The 17,175-nt window shown below is 39.9% G+C and overlaps 1 protein-coding gene across 1 annotated transcript in view; it reads right to left on the bottom strand.

Moving 5' to 3' along the window:
- Nucleotides 1-9,131: 9,131 nt before the first annotated feature.
- LOC144450957 (uncharacterized) overlaps nt 9,132-17,175 on the bottom strand; it is a 113,000-nt gene continuing 104,956 nt past the window's right edge. The window contains exon 9 of the mRNA XM_078141717.1: nt 9,132-10,496. Coding sequence (XP_077997843.1) covers nt 9,313-10,496 — 1,184 coding nt within the window. The 3' untranslated portion in view covers nt 9,132-9,312. The remainder of the gene's footprint in view (nt 10,497-17,175) is intronic.

Here is a 17,175-nt window from a genome sequence, read left to right on the forward strand (position 1 = left end):
TTTGAAAATCATTTAATTTTTTTCACTAATAAATTTGAAATGAAAAAAAATGACATGAACTCTAACGCGATGTGTGTTTTATATGGTTTCATTCCTGAATGTTTATGTACATAAGGATTTACATATGTAAAGAAGATTGACAGGTACGTTGATTACAGAAGAGTGTCTTTACATATGCAAATGAGACATAGCTGGTAGGCCTCTGTGCAATCACTGACGTGACATGATCTCTCAGCTGTGTTGTTGCACAAAACCAATCAAACTCGGTAAATTTGGTTATAACCAATAAAAAGTAAAAAATACCCCTTTGCATGTCAATCACCAATTTCAACCCCGACTTATGCACGTTGATTTTGACCCCGGATTTTGACCATTGGCTAAAACGTTACAGTACAGCCTACAGCGTTGTACCCGACGGCGATGTATTAGATGACGGTTTTCAAGTATCATGCATGTCAAAAACATACAAATCTCGAATATCTATCAGTATTGCAGGCTTTAGCTGATCGAAAAATTTGATGTTTACATTAATAAAACGATTTATTCAACACAGTTGGTGCATCGAAAATGAACCACGCTATCTTCGAGACTTGAGAGTTCACGTCAGATGCGTGACATTGCTTCGGCGATTTCCAGGTTTTACATTTCTGTAAGTTTCACACAACCGTGGCCTTAGACTAGCTTTGGACTTTCGCGTTGGTGGATTTTGACAACGTCCTCTTCACATACTATATTATATTATCAGGGTGATGGTCAACCACTCTCTAGCGATCGGCTTATCACGGCTCGATCCCTTCATCATCATCATCATCATCATCATCATCATCATCATCATCATCATCATCATAATAAAATGTCACTCACAGTCATGCATGGCTGTCCTAGACTGGAAGAAAAACCGTCAAGTACCATTAGTTCTACCGTAGTTTTGTAACACTCCTTACAATTTGTATAAAATTCCCGATGTCGTAAGGTGTCGTGATGTGGAAATTTAATTTCAGGGAAAAGGTTCACTTTTTTATTGTGTGTCGTAAACGAAACACCAACAACAACTGCGTAGCAATGCCTAATACATGAGCAGGAATATGGCTTCAAATCAGAACGTAGCCCATATTTTAGTCAGACCACTACCAGGGAATTCTTTTAGTCTGAACCTATATGGCGAATGGTATGCATACTAATTAAAAGATTATCTAAAGTCTCCACCTCATTGACGACTAATTAATGAGGTGACACATTTATTTCGGGGAAACAAACACGTGAACTATCTGTTGACTGTGTACCTTCTTTCATCACTTTCCATGGCCCTCCCAAAATACCACATTTTCTCCGTGTCTGTAGCAAAGGAGCTATACACAACCAAATGGCAATATTGCAGCCTTTTTCCTTAGAGCGAGACAGTTGTATTGAATAAACAATCAAGATCAGTGAGCCTAATCACAAGGTTTCATGTTGAGATAGACACCATAAAAATAACACACACACATCACTTACACTGTGTGGACCCTTTATTTACAGTTAATGATATAAACAGTAACAACATGCACACTTCTACACAAGGTATAATCAGTTGAAGTTCAAACAAAATCCATGGTCACCAGCCAGTGAAAGTTGGTAGAATCTGTTAAAGTTTAGACACATACTCATCCGATATTAAATACCTAAAAAATGTAGTCAATATACTGAAGCAGTTATCGACAACGACAAATAAAGAATGATAATGTTTATATAGATGTTGATAGATTACTAATACTGGTTTCAAAGTTAGTCTCCAAGTTTACTCCAGTTTTGGAAGTGTACAGTAAATTACTTGCAGATTTTAGGATCGTATCACAGTAGGATACTGACAAGCAGTCAATGGGTTTCCCTGAATGAATAGACAACTGTATACAACCAGTTGTCTGCTTTTCCTTGACCATGTCCAGCTTTTTTTTCAGGGATATATACTCATCAATTTTGTGTTTGAATGAGTTCATGTAGACACCTGCAAACTATGAAATAATGCACATGTTGAAAGTAGAATTACTTACCATTGTAACTATGTCATTCAAAACACACGAGATTGGTATTTCCAGACAAGGTAACTACTAAGTGTGTGAACCCTGGTGATATTACATCTAAGTTTTAGTGCAACTTCAGCAATGCCTGTCAATGTTGAGACAAAGTTGGAAACCAATATGAGTGACACTAAAACGAATGACAACCCGAATGACAGCATTTACAGTGTGTAAACGGTGGAATGACATCCTTTTCCACATGCAGTTAAATGAATGACACCTTCTGCACTGTAAAACAAGTGGAATGACAGCCTCCATTCTATAGCATAAGTGGAATGACAGCATTTCCAATGCTTTGGAACTGGAATTACAACATTTACAGTATGTAAACAGTGGAATGACACCCTTTTCTGCATTCGGTTAGTTGAATGACACCCACTGCACTGTAAATCATGTGGAATGACAGCCGCCACTCTATAGCATAAGTGAAATGACAGCATTTCCAATGCTTTGAAACTGGAATGACAGCATTTACAGTGGGTAAACAGTGGAATTACACCTTTTTCAACATTCAATTATTACAGAAAATCTACAAAAAACTCAGTTTTTGGGTAAAAATCAGTAATATGATTGAAAATGTAAAAAGTCACCACAGAAACCACAACTTCAAATATAGACTCAACATGAAACACAGTGTATTTATGTTGTCTTTATTGTGAAATATTATGAAGGAAAAGTCAACGAACCAGCACCTCATCCTTAGAGGTCATTACTCCATAAAATTACGATTAAAAGTCAATAAAGGTGGGAGCACATCGAGAGGCTTCCAACACACGGCGCACTTTGTCTAACAGTAGGGGAACATTTCAAAACAACAGGGACGCGTTCAGTAGACAAAATGCCCGTGGACGTTTCAAAACGTTTTGTTCCTGAACGACTAATTGTCGCGGGCGAACTGGGATGAAGGAAGGCGGAAGAGTGAGGTGATTCTCCAAAAGCCAAGGTGGCGGCCACGAATTCTCACACCATCGGCGAACTTGAGTTTTTGTGTAGGATTACTTAGTGCACATTAGTTTTGATTCAGCACTGCAAAAAAGTTCATGGGATTCGTCATTTACAATTGGCAACGGTATTTAGAAATACGAATACCCATCAGCATAATGGTACGGTCGATTTGACGTACATTGAGTGATGCAAGATAAACTTGGGGTCAGGTCACAGGTCAAAGATCACTTCGTTAGTGTAAGAATAGTGTATGCATACATAACAGGCCTTTTTTTAGGCATTCTAGCATCCCGACAGTACTGCAAAGGTGTGATTTCACTATGCACATAATCTTTTCAGTGATGAGTGCTGAATGTACACAAAATAAGAGTTTCCCCAAAAGGAAACATTTTTCTATAAGATCAATCTACTTACCTTATGCATAACAATTAGGCTATATTTGCATACTCATAACCCCACTAGGAAAGAATTCTTGGTCTCGCGATAGACGAGGCCGTCCTCTCGCCGATACTACCAATACTAGCCAGTTTTTATTTGCCAGCCCATCCTTAAATACAATTGTATTTCCCAACAAGTGGGGAGGAGGGTGGGTACTGCATCAGGTAAGTAGATTGATCTTATAGAAAAATGTTTCCTTTTGGGGAAACTCTTATTCTATTGCAATCAATCAACTTACCTGATGCATAACAATTAGGCTATTGACAGAATACAAAGGTATCTGTGGAGGTGGGTAGTATATAATTAAGTTCTTTATAGTTAAGTTCTTTTGCTTCTTGAGCTTAGGCTCGATAAACCAAAGGCAGCTTCATCCATGCCAACATCTTTCAGGTAATAGCTGATGAAAGTAGTTGGTGATGCCCAGAATGCAGCTTTCATGATGTCATCAGTGCTAACACCATTAAACAATGCCCAGGATGATGCTAAAGCTCTTGTATCATGTGCAGTAATCCTGTGTAACTGACAACTCGTACTGTCCTGGTTGTTATAGGCATAGAAAATAGTCCCTTTTATCCATCGAGAGATAGAGCTTGGATGTGCTGGATTATGGGCATTAGATTTGTAAGTGAGAAACAACTGACTGTGATTACCTCTCAGTTTAGCAGTTGTCTTAATATAGCATTTTAATGCTCTGTTAGGACATAAGAACTTATCCTCAGAGTCTGATGAAAAGGCCTTGAGCTTTGGGACAAAGAAAGCTGTGCCTGGATGGTTTAAGGACTCATTCTTAGCCAGGAACTGCAGGTGAGGTATTAATCTGACCCCATTTGGTTCCCAGCGGATATGATTGGGATCAATGGATAAAGCATGCAACTCACTTTGTCTACGACCTGTCACCACTGCTAGTAGAAAAACAGTCTTCCATGTCAGGAATTTAAGAGAACATGAGTGAATAGGTTCAAAAGGGCTGCCCCTGAGGCTGTCTAAGACCAGGGGAAGGTGCCATGGAGGGAGAAGATGCCGTTTAATAGGCCTCTGAACAAAGAAACCCTTGATAAGAGCAGAAAATGCAGGGTGACTACCTATTTTGACACCCTGTATCTCTGGTAACACTGCCGAGAATGCTGATAAATAAGAGCTTATAGTTCTGACTTGAAGAGATCTGTCCTCAAAAAGGAAAACTAAGAAATCAGCAATCTGTCCTAGACTTGGATTGCTGGGATTAACAGATTGTTTATGGCACCAACTATAAAAAGTCCTGATTTTGTTATCATAGGATTTTCTGGTGCTCTGTCTTCTAGCCCCACTTGCATATTTTGCAGCTTTTTGTGAAAGGCCCTTCTCAAGCCATCGTTGCTGGATAATTTCCACGCAACCAGTTGCATTACACTTGGATCTGGATGATACACTGTCGATTTGGGTTGAGACAGATAATCTGAGTGGTAGGTCTATTAGGAGGTCTAGTAGTTTTGGAAACCATGACCTTCTGGGCCAATTTGGTGCAATCAAGATTACGGTTGTTTCCTCTGAGCTTATCTTTTAAAGTGCTCGAGGAAGAGGTACTGGTGGGAAGGCATACCCGTATAGGTGCTTCCATGAAATTGATAGAGCGTCTACTGCTTCCGCTCTTGGGTCTGGGAGCGGAGCATAGAATACTGGTAGTTGAGTGTTTGCTACTGTAGCAAAAAGGTCTGCCCAGTCTCATGAAGACCTCCTTCACCACTGTTCTGTTCAAAGTCCACTCTGTAGGGATCATGCGGTTTCTGGATAGGGCATCTGCGATCAGATTCTTTTTCCCCGCAATATGAGCTGCTCTGAGGGTTATACCCTTGCTCATGCACCAGTGACTCATTTTCCACACTAGCATGCACAGTGATGGGGAATGAGTTCCCCCCTGACGATTTATGTATGATACTACCGTTGCATTGTCGGATCGTATCAGTACCCTTTGTTGTATTATGTGGTTTATAAAGGCCTTCAGGGCATTCCACACTGCCATTAGCTCCAACCAGTTTATGTGCTTTTGTTGGTGGAGTGAGGTCCACCTTCCTGATGCGATCAAGTCTCCATAGTGGGCCCCCACCCCTGGACTGATGCGTCTGTTAACAGAGTGCTCTCTGGGGGTGGATGAAATAAGGGAACTCCCTTGAAAAAGTTGTCTGGTACTGCCCACCACCTGAGTGTGTCGATAAGTAATGGGTCCATTTGGATCAGTTTGTCTATCGGATGAACAATAGGACGCCATTGTGAGAGGAGGTATAACTGAATTGGTCTCATGTACAACCTGGCATGAGGAATCAGTTGAGTGCATGACGCCATCAAACCGAGTAATCGAAGATACTCTACTGCCGGAAATTGGTTCCTTGTCAGAAAGGGTTCTATCAATGTTCTGAGACTTTGGAACCTTTCCTGTGTTGGCATTGCTATGCCTTTTACCAGATTCAGTGAAGCCCCTATGTAAATCAGGGTCTGGGAAGGTTGTAGGTCGGATTTTTCCCAGTTTGGGATCCAGCCCAACCGTACCGCTGTCTGTAGAACTATTTGACGGCCTCTCACCAATTGGTTTTGAGAAGACTGTCTTGTCAACCAGTCGTCTAAGTACATGTGAATGTGGATACTGCTACTGTGAAGGCATTCCCCTATTACTGCTGTTACCTTGGTAAAGACTCGAGGGGATGATGCCAGGCCAAAAGGAAGGCACCTGAATTGGTAAACGGTCCCTCGGAACGCGAACCGAAGGAAGGGGCGATCTTTTACATGGATGGGGATGTGAAGGTACGCATCCTTCAAATCCAGTGAGAAGGCCCAGTCGTTGACTTTTGAATTGGCAAGAACTGACTGGATGGTTTCCATCTTGAAATGTTCCTTTTGTATGAAACCATTGAGAGGTTGGAGGTTGATAATCATTCTCCATCCTCCTGTCTTTTTTGGGACAAGGAAGATGGTACTGTAGAAACCTGGAGACCTCAGTGGAAAGCGAACCTGTTTTATGGCTCCTTTTTCCAACAAGGAGTTTATCTCTATTAATAGCGCCTCCCTCTTCCCCTCATTCTGGGGGGTGCAGTGTAAATTGGACGATAAGTTACGGGTGGTCTGCTTGTAAACTCCAGACGGTAACCCAAGGCTATCACACTCAATACCCACTTGTTTTGGGTGATTGACTGCCAGTGAGTGTAAAAGTGGGCCAACCTGCCCCCTACAGGAATGTGAGGAAGGGGGAGTGTAACCGTGAGTACTCCCTCCCCTCCCTTTTGAGAAGGGTAGTTGTCTACGTCACTGCTGGTCCTTTTTCCCACGAAAGGGCAGCCAGCGTTTAGACTGATTTGAGTTGGACTGCTTGTTCTGTCCTCGGTTGTCAGTCTTACTATTATTACATGTATAGTGAACTCGTCGAAGCTTTTGGGGTTGGTTACCCTTGGGCTTGGACGGCACTGTTTTGTGTTTGTTTGTACCAGTGTTCATGGTTAGTTCAGAAATCTCTCTCACATCACGCACAGATTCTGCTTCTTGATGTAGAATCTGAGAAAATTGACCATTAATATCACCACGTATAGGAATTATCACCACGTATAGGAAGCTTGACTAAGCGTTGTCTTGTAACAGGAGTGGGAAAAGACATCTGGTCTAAAAATATCTCCCGTCTAGCACGAGTAGCCAGTGCAATAGCACAGATATTTTGATCTGCAGCTGACATAATGGCGTGTGTTAAGAAATCGACACTGCCTTGGAGAGCTTGGTCAGAAATACCAGAGCCTGCTGTCATTGCTTTGTTAATAAAAGCCGTCGTGATAAGAGAATGTGACAAACAGCGTAATTGAACACGAAGTGCTCTGTCTAGTGCTGTTATACCTGTCTCTGCTTTGTCTGCAACCTTCTTAGCTGAAGCATTGAATATCTGATCAGACTTTATTTTAGTGTGAATCAATGGTTCCACACTGGGAGATCTAGAGAACTCCTCAAAGTCTTTATCCAACAATCTGAAAACACTGTCAGTAGACTTTCTGTATCTAGGGATACGAGGTAATCGTTTCTCCATACTCTGCCATGTTTTAACCAACTCACCTTCGATAGGCAGTCTTGGAGGCAATTGTGACTTGTCCTCAACTGTATTGACATAGGAGGGATGAACAGTACTATCCTCCTTAGTAGTCTCAGTCTAGTTCCGTGGAAATGAGGTTTAAAGTATTTGTCCGATTCCCTGCAGAGCCATCACGCTCGGAAACACTGTGAACGGTTGAGACTGACTCGCTGTCCGAAATAGACTGATCCTCAGGAGCCTCTGTACTATGTGAGGGATCCCCAGGACGTGGGAGGTTTGTGGTCTCATCAAACTCATTCCCAGCATAGAGAGATACCCCATCGGATCTATCAAAACTTTTAGCTAAACTAGGATTGACACCCATCTCGGGAACCATAGTAGGCTGAGCACCAATGTTACCATCTGTTTCATTCGAAGCAGGGACTGTGCTATTACTCTGAGCTACAGCGCCCTCACTCGGCAGATTCTGAGTAAATTTTCCCAACAAATTTTCGAATTGATTTGCCATTTGTTGAGAAAAATTATCGAAACGTTCATTAAGAATAGTATCCAAGTCGCGCCTGGACAAAATCTTGGAAGACTTGGCACTCTTACCTTTCGAGGTGGACTTACTCGTATTTATACTAGCCCTCGACTTACTACGTGTTATCACTGGCTTCGGCATAGGTTGTTGTGGAGTCGTGCCGACGCACGCTTCACTTATCCACAGTTAGGGTCCATCTTTTTGTAGCACTGAGTACATAAAATGGGGTCCCCAGACATCTCCGTTGTAGAACTTTCTTCCATGTTCGTAGAATTCTAAAAGAAAGCACACTGGAAACACAAGAACGGTAGTTCGGTTATGTTTTGAGATACCGGAAGTTCAGACCGATAGCGTGCTACGCTAACGTACGTCAGGAAATTTTACGTTACTACGCTAATAAATGTCTTTGAAACTACAAAAGAACCTCAGAGAAAAATTGTCCCACAAAGGGACAGGAAAGAACGGACATACCTGCACGGGTACCGCCGTTAAATGTTTGAAGAACTTTATCGGAGTATGAGTGTAGCAATGCATACGCAATGCTAGGCAAATAAGAACTGGCTAGTATTGGTAGTATCGGGAAGAGGAATTCTCAAGAATTCTTGCCTAGTGGGCTAATGAGTATGCAAATATAGCCTAATTGTTATGCATCAGGTAAGTTGATTGATTGCAATAGAATGCGACAATCTTCTGTTTGAATGTGCCACCATCTTTTGTTTTTCACGCGCAACATGCATAATACAGTTCGAAACAGGGCCAGGGGGCCCTGGCCAAACAATGACAAAACGTTTTGACTACTGAACGCACCCCAGGACACACTAACTATGGAACAAGCCAAAATTATGGGCAGAGAAGACAAATACTGGCCTAGGAAAATACGAGAGTCCATTGAAATCAGACAACACCAACCTTCCCTCAACTGTGGTGGTGGATACCATCTCCCACCCATTTACAATAGTCTACTGTTGGGTGATTCCATTTGTAGTTCACCTGACTGTATTACATAATCACCATTATGCTGATGATCTCTGAGTGATTCCGACGAAAGATCTGAACTCGCTTAATTTACAGATTCCAAATAGGTATTTTTATTTCATTATACTATTATACTGTTACACACACACACACACACACTCACATATTACCATAGTTCAGTTGCACTCAAAAAACCTGCAAATGTGCACATGCTTCACATATTTGGTATAAAACTTTATTTGTCAATCTGTCAACTACATTCAAGACAAGAATGATAAAGTCAACAGCACAATACATTCTAAATAAACTGTTTCACTTTCAGTTAAGTGGGTTTTTTATCTGAAAAATGGTTGTCCCCTGCCTGTGCTGCTTCTTCTTTGGTCAGTTCTGCCAGTGATTCTGACTGTAGCTAGTCCAGTAGGAGTGATAGCAGAAGAAGATGCTCCAGGTGATGTAGAGTGTGCTAGTTGTCCTCTTGGTGTTGTAGGATGTGGCATTCTTGGTCCCCAACCATGACCACTTCCTCCGGGATAGCTTCCATGATCTCCTGCACCGCTGTACTGTTCACCAGAATTATCATACCCAGATTGGGAGGGGTAATTTTGTGGTTTGTAGTTTTTATTGGGTGTTGCAGAGTATGTGTTTGTACCAACTCCTGGATTTACACTGTATTGTGGCACTGTTGCATGCTGCTGCAAACCTATGTCTTGACTTTGACTAGCTAGATTTGGCTGCGACAGACTTTGACGGGTTAAGTTCTGTTGTTGTTGTATGCTTTGTTGCTGTGGTGGATTGTAGGAAGGTGCTGTGGACTGTTGCGAGGTAGTATATTGGTTGGACTGATACTGGCCTTGGCCTTGATATTGTGCTGTGTTGTTGTACTGACTACTAGCAGGGTAGTTCATGCCAGCTTGACATGTGCTTGTTTGGTTGTATGATGTATTGTAGGCAGACGAATAGTCCTGTGTTGTGTAATTCTGTTGATATTGTGTGTTGTAACATTGCTGTGATTGCTGTGTGTGGGCCTGAGGGTAGTTGTATGTTGTAGTTTGACCATAACTTGATGTCTTGGTAGGTTGACTCTGTCCAGCTTGTACACCTGAGTATTGGTATGTGCTAGCTGTTTGCTGTTGCTGTGGGGGATAGTTTTGAGATGCTGCATACACAGTGTTAACAGCAGTCTGTTGATAGGCTCCATCCTGATATGTAGAGGCTGATGCAGAAGGAGGGGGTTGTGGTGGAACATCGTGAGTCATTGCTGGTGGTGGTGGTGGTGCCTGTGGTACTGGTGGTACTGGTGGCAGTGATGGAGGGGCAGTCGTGTATCCTGAAGCCTGCGGGTACTGCTGATGTTGTATAGCTGCAGTTGTCTCTTGTGGCATTGGTGATGGTTGTGAAGGATGTGGTTGGACTGGATGATGTGGTACTGGTGGTTGTTCTGGTGGTAGTCCTGGTTGGATGACTGCACTAGGAACTGGTGCAGGAATCTCAAGCTTAGCCATCTTCATGGGTGGTTCATCTATCCAACAAAGAAATCACACTTTAGCATTGTAATAACTGAAACATCAGTCTATATCAATTGATGGAAGTACCATAGGAAACAATTCAAAAATAGCACCAATGGCATTGTGGCACAACTCTACAATTTTAACTGTCTTTTTTTAAAATCTGTTTTTAATCAAGTATTATTTTTATCAGTGTTTGTATACTTTTAACTGTCTCTTTTTCCATTTTTTCCCTTTAAATGGTCTGTGAAGCGCATTGAGATTTTTAAAAATGTAATGCGCTATAGAAGAAATAAAGATTATGATTATTATTATGATTAAAAATGTTTACCCACAAGCTGATCTATGCTTTAAATGTAGGTATAGGTGTTCATTTGCTGAATGATATCCAGTTGCCTACCCAACCCTGTTGTTATCTTTGCAATATACACGATCATTTGGCTGTTGCTATGGGCGTGGTCTTGTTGCTGGGTATATTTGCATACATTTTTTGAATTTTCATTCACTTGTCTATTAATGATGCTCAGTTTGACCCTGCAGGTTTTTTCCAGGTACTCTGCTTCTTCAACACTTAGGCACTACTCCTGTGGTGACCATTCAACAAATTTATGTGGACAAATAAAGATTATTATTATTACAAGTGAGGGGCTTAATATTATGTAATAATAAAAATCACAGTTAAAAGGAATGTAAAAGTACAAAGAAATGCCGTCAGATATTTATGTCACTCTCAGAAAAAAGAACTCATACTAAATATATTTACTATTCTTCACCTTTCCAAAAAATTAAAATTATTTAATTTAAAAATGTAGGAGTGGTTGTAGGATATAGTTTGCCATCGAGAACAGTTGCCATAGCAATAGGCATTGGAGAGAGCGCATCTTTATTTTTGAAGAATTGAATGTTAGAATGTACTAAAGAAAGTATGGTGCACATGTACTTTTGCACTTGTAACTCCCTAGCTTCAAAGAAAGAAAGTTTACTACGGCCGCCATATTTGATAAGTTCATGTACATCCTTGTGTGGCGTAGATGATAAATATTCTTGACTGAAAAGAATATTTCATTCAAAGCTAGAGCAGAAACAGCTACAAATGTTTCTGGAGTGAATACAAATTTAAATGATTGCCGCAAAATTTATTCGATCAAATGTTGTCTATGTGAAAATCGGGACAGTTTGAGGATTGATTATGACCGTGATGTATACATGTCGATGTCTATGCATCTGTAGCATGTACTAACTTTTGAAACAAAATCCTTGGAATGAAGATAAGAGGCTTGCATATTACATTTTAGCTTACTTTCATTAAATAATAATATCATATGGTATACCTTTATTTATGTGTTATGCTTAGTGTTTGATCTAGGATTTGTAAAATGGGGGCCATAAGCCCCCCTGCTTTTCAAAAAGGGGGCCATTCAAAAAATACCACCAATGGCGTTGTAGCACAACTGTACAGTTTTTTAAAATGTTTATCCATTTGCTAGTCCATGCTAACAATGGGTGTTCATTTGCTGAATGACTATGAAGTTGCCTATCCAACCATGTTGCTATCTTTGTGATATACATGATCATTTGGGAGTTGCTATGGGCTAGATGTTGCTAGATATATTATCATACATTTTTGAATGTTTTTGTTCACCTGTGTATAAATTCCTGATATTATCTTTGCAATATATGTGATCATTTGACTGTTGCTATGGGCAGGTCTTGTTGCTTGGCAAATTTACATACATCTTTTAAATATTTATTCAATTGTCTATTAATCCCCATTGTTATCTTTGCAATATATGTGATCATTTGGCTGTTGCTATGGGCGTGGTCTTGTTGCTAGGCACATTTTCATATTTTCTTTGAATGTTTATTCATTTGTCTTCCAATTCCTGTTCGTTACCTTCACCGTATATGTGAGTTAATTCCCTAAAGTCCATGTGATCCCGGTACACAAGTTTAGACAGTACACAAGTGAAGATCACAGAACGTAACATTGCTGGAGAACTAACGTTGACAAAGAGGGTCGGCCATTATCCCACTGCTGCCACCTTCACAAGTATGTCATTGAAGAGTTCAACTTAACCGCCTAAGTGAATGCACTCCTCTCTGAAAGAATGTTGTACTTGCTCATAATACCAAAGGTAGTTGTTTAAAATTGTTATCAAGCGTATAACCCACTCGTATGACATATCATGGATTCCAAATGAAACAATTTAGATGGGAAATAACTTCAAATAACTTGCAATGAAAATCCTGAGGACTTCAGGCATTGCACATTTTAACAACATCAAACTTAGATGTGTTTTGCTGAGTACCCCTTAGTATCTTAGTACGCAATAAAATCCGAAATATAAATAACAGTATTTGTAAATCTAATGTCATTTATTATCAAAATAAGTGAACACCAAAGAAGTACCGTGATCATCAGTTTTCAAGACAAATAAATTGCTGTTAAATATTGGATACATATTGGATATTTTGCATGTCTAATGTCATGACACAGACATAGTCGTATAATGCAGTCATCTCCCACTACTATGTTCAGGAAGATTGTGATGTCTAATTTTGATACTAACTTTGTGATTTTCAATTACAAAATTTGTATCTGATCAGTTTACCACATCCCCTTATAAGGTGTTCTATGGTAATGAGGAAAATAGTCCACCCTCAAATGCATAAAAGTGGCTAGTGCAACTCTTAACCAATTAAATCGCTGCTTTCTGCCGTAGCAAGCTCAGGACCATTGGAATACACATGCTTTTAGTTTTTGGGCTGTGAAATGAATTCTGATTCGCTGAAATAAATAAATTACAGACCATAACAAATGTGAATAAATTCCCGCCACTTCTACCGTAGCATTTAAATATCTACCATGTCGTTTGAGCACAACTGTACTTTAAATATTGGCATTGTTTGGCTATGGCTCCAGTCTCGGGCCCCCTGTCGATACATAGGCGGAGGTTAATGGACCAAAGTTTCATACATCACGTTTAGTTGGCGATTGTTTTATTATTATTCCTTGGATCTTTGGTGACATCACTATGTACCGCAGTCAATAACCAAAGGCTTCCACGGACTGGGTGCCCGTGCCAAACATGCCAAATATTGTACAAAGTGTGTGAGTATAGCTCTTACGAAATGCGAATTCACACAACATGCCCAGGTAAGCGATCCAATCACCGTTACGGAATCAAAGGTAAATGCGGAAGTAGATTCATCTTTACTCAAACTTTTGTGTGTTGTTTGTCGACAAGTGATTATTAGTGTATAGAAGTAGTTCAAATTGAGACTGATAATCATTTTTCGTCGTTTCGATACTCAACAGTCATAGTTATTTTTTTCATTCTGTGGAAGTTGTTACTTTTTTCATTATGTATCTTGCAGTGTTGTTTACTTGTTATAATCTGTTCACTAGAATACCGAGATATGCAGTGCTAGTGGAGTTGAGTGTAATATGGCTAGCGCACTGGCCATTTTCTATTTGTATAATAAGTTGTCCTATAATGGAGGAACATTTACTTTAGTCTTCAAAAGTTTCAGGTCATTTAGTATAAATAATGTGTATGTATTAATGTTAATAGTTATATTTTTTTTACGATTTAGACAAGAAACCAAAAAAACAGGTATAAAAAGAAAATCACATAGTTCTAACAAAATCAGCCCGACAACCAGTTCATCCCAAGGAAAGTTAGTCTAGCCTTTGATGGTACACCCAACGTTAACATTAGTAATCCATGTCAACAATGGCCCCAAGGAGTAGTCAGTAAAACACCATCCCAACAGCTCATACCAGATCAATATGGTGAGCCCTGTGTAGGCTGTTTTGAATACGAAGAACTGATTAAAGGTTTACAAGAGTGGGTTGACTTAATGTCAACAGACATAGATGATCTCCGTGATGAACTAGAACAGTCAAGAGAAGCGAGTGCTGTTTTAAGGGAACTCACTACTCAACTAGAATCAGAGAAAGTTTCACATTTTGACACAGAGGATAAACGCATAGTTGCAGTACAGGAAATTGGGAAGATTGAAAATCCAAACATATATCAAGATACAATACAAGCCCATGAGCAATAAATCAAGTCGTAATGTGGACAAACTGTGTAATATTTCTTTAAGTTCAGAAATGGAAAAGAAAAAACAAAGTTGGAAGAAAATTTATAGAATCTTTGACAGCCAAAGGAACAGAAAAGGGTGTTGGTGTAAGTACATTGACAAAGAGAATTACATCAAAAACAGATTTCCTTCATTTTCAATCTATTGAAAATATTTATGGTGCGAGAATTTGAATTATGTATCTGATTTAACCTTTGCTGTACAGGCTGTCAATCATTCAGTGACCAAGAGTGACCTGTCAGCAAACATTTTTGGTCATTGTACAACTGCAGCCAGTGCTAATTTATGAAACAGCTGGTTAAAGTCTATGGAAAGTAAGTGCCTACCCACTTCAAATGGTTTGATCGAATATGCATTTGACAATGAACAGAGACTTATGAGAACTTGACCTACAAGAAAGGGCAATAAACAAACACTAGACATATTGACAAATATCATTGTATGCCAGTTAGACCCTACACTCATTTGACAGGAAGATGCAAGTCTGAAACCCACAAATTGGAGAATGTCATCCACAGAAGTAATAAATCAGCTGAATGATACCAGTGCAGAAATGAAAGTTTATCTTGACAAGGAAATGAGGTCATCCTTTCAATCCCGTATTGATGGTATTTTAGCAGAAAAGGACAAAACCAACGATGCAGTAGTGAAGAACGTAACTAAACAAATTATCAATGAAGAATTCAAAGTTTGCCCAAAGTGTAACACACAGTACAGTAAGAAAACAAAGAAGTGCACTTTGTGTGATATATGGATAACAAAGGAAATAAAGGCTATGGAAAATAAGGACTCCATCAGTACAAGAATAAGTCAACCGAGTAGAAAAGTGGCTTCAATGAAGCGTCTTACTTTTCACACATATGAAGGTCAAATCAATACTAAAAACAGCTCTGTAACAAGCAAAAATGTTACTGATTCTTGTCATGTAAATAAAGCCAATAGTCAGTTAGTTGAGCCAGTTTTTGTAAATTCAGCAAGCATAGCAGCTGTGAAAGTGGTTTTGCGAGCTATACATGTAAGTAATTGGCCCAAAACTGACCAAGTACGGGCAGAGTTACGAGCTCGCAAGTCTCAAGTACGAGTGACGTCTGAACGTATATATACGGGTGACGTAACGAGCTCGTCTGAAATACGAGTGACGTCATGTGGTCCTCCTAATTACTGCCCGGGGAAGAAAGAAAGCGCCCGGGAGCAACTAGAGGGTAAACGGAACAAAATTTGTGTAGGTGCAGGTTTTTCAGCCTGAAATTTAGTAGCTGGTGACGTCCATAGCCATTGCATGACTCATTGATACGGGATTCAGTGAGTTACTGCCCGGGGAAAATCTAAACGTCAAATCGATATCAAAAGTCGATTTGTGATTGAACTAGAATGTTAAGAACCCTATCTAACTTAACTTGTCGCCGCACAAGTCTTGTTTTATCGTTTTTAGGCTAACAATCCCTTCGTTCACCTAGACCATGGAAGTACTTCCGTGCCTAGACTCAGTATTACAATGTACATTTTATCTGCGCCATCTTTTTTCCTGGGACATATCATTCTGTTGAAGGGTGTGTGGCTATAGTAACGATCCCGCCTTCCAAGTTTTTTATGTAAGTGACAAATGATCTGACAAATAATAAGGAATATATTATCGTCATGATATGTGTGACTGAATGTTTCATTATGAAAATAAATTTCATAACCAAACCTGCCAACACAATGTAACGGCGTTTGCGAACATAAGCCGTATTGGTAAGTTGCATAAATCGAGCGCCCGGGGAAAATTGCGTTACTCAGAATTAAATGCACTGTTGATTTTTACACATGATTTGTTGAGATTTTAGAAATTAGCTAATAATTATAAAGACTGGGATATGTTGATAATGGGAATCCATTCAAATACGTAACTACTCTATAGACTTCATACAATAAATGATAATCATACTTTCCCGGGATCCCAGAAGTAACGTGGGAGCTAGCTAGCGTTGATTTGTAACGCAGCAGCTCGGCATTGACTACGTCATTATTCACCAAGGAAAGACCGTATTTGTGGGTGATCACAATTTCACACTAAAACGTCCACAGTGTCATCAGAGCTTGTTTTAGTAAGGGCAAGCTTAAATATCCCACATTTAATATTTATTCGTCTTTTCATGCATGCGTAGGAGGTTTAGTGTGTGTGGATGTCGTGTCCGATGTAGCTAACGCGAGTTGTGCGGAGTTCAATCTGTAAACCGTACAATCGCACAATACAATTTTTTTCACATCAATGATAAGAGAATATCATTATTATTAAATTTAATTTACAACAACCAAATATTCATCACGTACTCGCGGAATACGACAAGCGTGAGTCCTCTGCGTACTCATCGAAAATTAGGCCAACTACAAGAGTATGACGTCACCCGTATATGGAAATTACGAGTTCAGAGTCAGACGTCACTCGTACTTGAGACTTACGAGCTCGTAACTCTGCCCGTACTTGGTCAGTTTTGGGCATATTACATACCTCAGCTATAGGAAAACATGCTGGCATCAAACAGTATACATCTCAGGGAAAGCGTGAATGGGTCCTTATTCGATGTGATGGCCTACTATACC

This window comes from Glandiceps talaboti, chromosome 2 (assembly GCF_964340395.1).
Source record: "Glandiceps talaboti chromosome 2, keGlaTala1.1, whole genome shotgun sequence".
NCBI lineage: Eukaryota > Metazoa > Hemichordata > Enteropneusta > Spengelidae > Glandiceps > Glandiceps talaboti.